Source organism: Olea europaea, unplaced genomic scaffold (assembly GCF_002742605.1).
Source record: "Olea europaea var. sylvestris unplaced genomic scaffold, O_europaea_v1 scaffold3132, whole genome shotgun sequence".
NCBI lineage: Eukaryota > Viridiplantae > Streptophyta > Magnoliopsida > Lamiales > Oleaceae > Olea > Olea europaea.
The window spans coordinates 64,613-70,288 of NW_019250096.1; the positions used below are offsets into that span (position 1 = coordinate 64,613).

A 5,676-nucleotide genomic window follows, 5' to 3' on the forward strand; every position below is an offset into this window, starting at 1 on the left:
CTTCAAAATTTTCAAAAGCATGTTGTCCAGATACATATCTACTATTTTTCTAAAGAGGTTTGTAAATATCCTATTAACCAATCTTTGATACATTGCCTCTGCATTTTTCAACATAAAGGACATCACTTTGTAGCAATAGAGACCTTAGCCATTACGAAGGACATATGCTCCTCATCTGTGGGATACATTGGAATCTATTTGTAACATGAGTAGGTGTCGATGAAGCTTAGTAGTCTATGCCTAGCAGTAAAATCAACAAGTATCCATGGAAGTGGAAAGCTGTCCTTAGAGCAGGTATGGTTAAGATTGGAAAAGTCCACACATACCCTCCGTTTTCCATTATGCTTCTTCACTAGGATATGTTTGATACCCATTTTAGATAAGTTGATTATCGAATAAAACAATTGGCAATTAGCTTCTTTACTTCATCTTTCAAGGCCTCATATCTTTCTGGATTAAGGGCTCTCCTTTTCTACCGGTGAGAAGTAACATTTAGATCGATTTTCAAGTGATGGCTTCTAACCCTTGGAATAGTGCCAACCATGTACTCATGTTTCCACGCGAAGACATCTAAGTTATCACGCAAGAAACATTTCAACTTTTTTTGGCTGTTGCTGGCGGGTTTTTTCCAACCTACAAGTAGGGCTGGGCAAAACCCAACCCAACCCGCTCAACCCGATCAACCCAAACCAACCCGATCGGTTTGGGTTGGTTTTTTAAGTTCAATTGGGTTGGGCTGAAAAAATATATTTGAGGTTGGGTTGGGTCGGGTTTCGGGTTATGATTTAAAACCCAACCCAACCTGATGAATTAAAAAAAATAATATCTAAGATGAAAAAAAACCTAAATAAACACAATAGTAAATATATGAAAATGACTTATAATTTATAAACGTCCATTTTTATTTTTATTTTATATATAGATCGATTCCTATGAACACAATTTGCAAATGAAATGTTATTTCGTAATAAAGTAAAAATTAAGAAGATGATGATGAAATGAATAAATTCCAAAAAATTGTAAATAATAATAATAATAATAATAATAATAATAATAATAATAATAATAATAATAATAATAATAATAATAATAATAATAATAATAATAATAATAATAATAATAATAATAATAATAATAATAATAATAATAATAATAATAATAATAATAATAATAATAATAATAATAATAATAATAATAATAATAATAATAATAATAATAATAATAATAATAATAATAATAATAATAATAATAACAATAAATACTTCATAAATTTTAAACTTATTTATACATCATTTTTCAAAAAGAATACATAGGTATTTAAAAAAAAAAACAGAGATTTTCAAGTAATTTCAAACTTTAAAAATTTATCTAAATTTAATAAAAATATAATCGAATCCAACTTTAATTGGACCGAAGCCCAAACCAACCCAAACTTGATCGGGTTGGGCTGGGTTTAAACCATTAATTGGGTTGAGTTGGGTTGACTTTAAATAAAATCGATCATGTTGGGTTGGGTTTGGGTTGAGAAAAAAATCGACCCAACCCAACCCATGCCCACCCCTACCCATAAGGACTTGGAGGGATCTCGAGAATCTACTATAAAGCTTTCCAGTTCCTCAATCGAAGCTGTTTGTGGTTCCTTTTCAATCATGCAGGGATCCAGTTTATCAAAATTAGTTGCTTTTTCAGCAGCTCTTCCTTCTTCAGGGGTTGATGTACTTCAAAAGTAGCATTTTTTAGAGGCGTCTAACATCTCGACATCGTCCCCTTGTTTAGGGTTGCCCTTTGTTCAGGTCGTCATTTTCGTCAATGTCCATTAAAATGACACTAACATCCCTTGGTTCAGCTTTTCTAAGAGAGTTGGAGTAGCATTTCCTAGCACTTCTCTGGTCACTACTGACTTTGGCGATACCATTCTCTATAGTGAACTTTATGCACAAGTAGTGGATGAATGTAATAGCCTATAGTTCCTTTAGGGTAGGTTTCCTAAGCACTCCATGATAGGTAAAGTTCACTTTTTCATAAGCCAAAGTAAGCCCTACACTTAATGTTGTTGTAGCGAATGCTTGTCCTGGATTGAGGAAGGCCCACTATTTGACCTAGTGGTCCATCAAATGGGAGGTGAGACCTCTCCTCCTTTACATTTGTGGAGATAGAAGTTCTCATTTGCCCTTTTTCGATGATCTTTCAATTCTTCATTGATAATCTTGGGCCTTAGCATTCCCAGTAAGGCATCATAACTGACATGGTCATTGTTTTGTACATCTATCCAGAAGAGAAAGTTTATATCCAACCCTCCTCTTAGGGTTGTTACTGTCCTCCTATCCATGACTTGATGCAGTTGGTCATCTCATTAGTAAAACGAGACAGGATATTCTTCAATGACTCTCCTTGTTGCTACCCTATGTCCTGAAGGCACTGTATTGGTCTTTAGCCCTCTTTACTTGTAACGAAGCGTTAAAGAAAAGCCTTCTTAAATTCTAGTCAACTTCAAATGCATCCCTTTGGGAGCCTGGTATACCACACTTCAGCCATTCCACTTAGGGTTAAGTGGAAGGCCCTGTACTTCATGGGGGCAGCTTCTGTCAAGCTCATATGAGTTTTGAAGCCATTGAATGGTTTGTAGGATCACCTCTTCCATCGTATTTGGAGAGTTTGGAGGGCATGAAGTGATTTAGGATAGAGGCATTCCTAATACCTTGTGAAAGTGGGAGATTGTCACCATTGTCATCAAGATCATAGGACCTTGTGGTTCGTTGGAATCTTCATCTTCTCTGACTTATGTTTCTTGAGGTGGTTGAGATAGTCCTGCTTGATTCCTTGCCTCTTCTACTATCTTCTCATACCTATTTCTAGGTGGAATATTTCGAATTGAAGTGGTCTCTGTTGCCTATTTCTAGGTGCAGAGGGAGGTTGAGCCTACCTATTCATAGGCTACCCTAGGCTTAGCCTATCAAAAACACTTACTGGCCTTTGAGAAGTGTCTTCCAGATCATAGTTTAGGGGAAAATTGAATGGGACCTCGTGAGGTTGATTAGTAACATGGTAGATGTATCCACTTTAACTTCCCTTTCCACAAGAGCTTTATCCCTATACTGTCATTTGACTTTGTACCTCATCTTCATTATGGTAGTATTTTCCTTATGAAGGGTCGAAGAATGCATTTCCTTGAGCTACATAAGGAGGAACCGGGTATCCTCCCTAGCCTTGCATGCTTCTTAGCAGCTCCTGCATAGTAAGGATTTGTTAGGTTATGTTTCTCATATTTGTATCCATATTAGCTACTTTCTTGGTAAGTCTAGTAGCTATCCTAGACCCACCTCTTGATCCACTTCTTTGTTGCTACCGATGAAATCGATAGCAAGTTGCTGAAGCATTGGCGAGGGTTCTCCTTCTTTAGGGTATTCCCTGGCTCTCCGAGGTGCTGACTCTTTATTGGTGGAACTCATGGCAGTGTTTCTAAATAAGTTGATTCCTTGGTATTGTGATTTTCCTTTATCTAAGGAATTTATAGGGGCGCTTTCAAAGGAAAGATTCAACTTGGGAGTACTTGGTGATTTTTTCTTCAAGAACACCTCATTTTCTTCAAATGCAAGAAATCTTCCAAAGAAAAGTTGTTGGCTTTTTTCCCACAAGATTCTTGTGGTTGAATGTATGGTATTCCACAGATGGCGTCAATCTATTAACCCCTTTTTTGTAATGGCAACGTAAACAACCCATATCGGACCCACTCGTGTCTACAAAAGCAAATTTTAACACGTTTTGACTGGAGATACAGTTAGAGAATCACGACGATAATGGACGTGGGATATGCTCTACGACATGAGATGAAAACGTTCAGACACTGATAATGAGAACAAGAATGATCACAAACAAAATGACCAATCACAAACAACTCCATCAAAAATATAAGCAATTACAATCTCAAGCACATAAAGCAGAAGATTGTAATTTCACGTATATGAAGTTTACATATAATTTTTACCCTTATTTAAAATGTTCCAAGGCTGTTATTTATAGTGTTCTAACCGACGTGGTGGCTGTTGGATCAGAACCACGTGACTTCATCTTATTAACTGAAGTCCCACATCACTTTGCCATACATTAAATACATTGACAAGTGGTCAGTCACCCTACACTCTAAGCAAGCATTGCTGACACTTATTAACACAAACGTTACATCAAATCATCAATCATTCTTACAAATACTCTGTAGATCCGCTTTAAAGGTAGCTCACGCTTCTACTTAAAGAGACGACTTCAGATGGACAAAGGTTCGACCAGATGAAAGAGTGTTTCGACAAAGAACTTTTTCCTTTTCCTTATTTTGACCCTGTCGACTGTTAGATGTATTGTCTCCGCTTGGCTTCCCCTAGGACTCCACGTGGCTTTCACAGGAAGCTTTGGATATAAGGCGTAACAAGAATAATCTTATTGTGATAAATCAAATTATTTTCATTGATCAGAAATGAAATTTGTCCTATTTCATTTTGTAATATCACATGAATAACGGTTCCTTGCTCACTACTAACTAAACCAATTGAACCCGGTTTCTTTTGCGNTTTGGCAGTCGTCACTCTCCTCCCTGTTGGCGGAACCCTACTGGCACTCGCCGGATTGACACTTGTTGGAAGCCTTATTGGCCTTGCTGTCACTACTCCTCTTTTCATCATCTTCAGCCCGGTTCTCGTCCCGGCCGCCATTCTTGTTGGCCTTGCAGTCACTGCTTTTCTTACTTCCGGTGCCTTCGGGCTAACTGGGCTGTCATCGCTTTCTTGGGTTGTGAATTTCTTGAGGCAGGTTAGTGGGTCCATGCTGGATCTAGCGAAGAGCCGGATGGGGGATGCGGCCATACAAGTTGGGCAGAAAACAAAGGAGACTGGGCAGACGATACAGCAGAAAGCACCAGAAGGGAAAGAAAGTACCGGTGGTAGAACTTGAAGATGGATGATATAGTACAGAATTTAAGATCCAGTTTCCATTGCTGAAATAATGCAGTTTCTGCTGTTATAAGTTTCTTGTTTGTTTGTGTATGTGAACTGTGTGTTTTTGATTTGGTGATTGCTTTCTGTGGAACGTAGTAGAGAAACATATGAAACATGCAAGTTGTGGTTTAAGCTCATTTGTGCAATTACTTGATGTTTTTCTTCCTAATTACATTTGCAAATTCAAGTAGAGTTAAATGGTTGGATATATCCAGAGAAACTCAAAAAACAAAATCACGATGTCACTAGGTATTTCTCCGTTTCTAGATGACACTTGAAATATGGATGGTTCAGCTGAGGGGAATTTTTTTTTTTAAACGATGAGGACGGCAGATGCAATTTGCCTTAACTTCTAACTGGGTTGAACTAATCGTACGTGGGATTGTACAATTACAGCCCCACGTCGAGGTTGGGTTCCCCTCATGTGAGGGGGCTGTAACCCTTTCCCCTGTATAGCGAGGATGGTTCTAATTTTAATCTCAACTATTTTAGGTCCACTATAGTCCACTGACCAACCAACCCACACAATTTTGCACTTCTAATTGCAACAATTTACATAGCTATAAGTTCAATAGTTTCATTAAATGAATCGTGTGAATTTATATTTAAATAAATTTATTATTTGATGTCATATAGTTGCCATTTAAATAATAATGTTATCTAGCATTAATAGTGTCGAATATCAATTTAG

At 37.3% G+C, this 5,676-nt stretch overlaps 1 protein-coding gene across 1 annotated transcript; it reads left to right on the forward strand.

Annotated features, from left to right (window-relative positions):
* The first annotated feature begins 219 nt into the window (after nucleotides 1–219).
* On the forward strand, nucleotides 220–5,166 carry LOC111385351 (oleosin 16.4 kDa-like). Its single transcript, XM_023009734.1, has 3 exons — nucleotides 220–294; nucleotides 1,656–1,715; nucleotides 4,540–5,166. Exons 1-3 carry the CDS (start codon nucleotides 220–222, stop codon nucleotides 4,939–4,941), a joined length of 537 nt encoding a protein of 178 aa, XP_022865502.1. The 3' UTR covers nucleotides 4,942–5,166.
* Nucleotides 5,167–5,676: the final 510 nt, after the last annotated feature.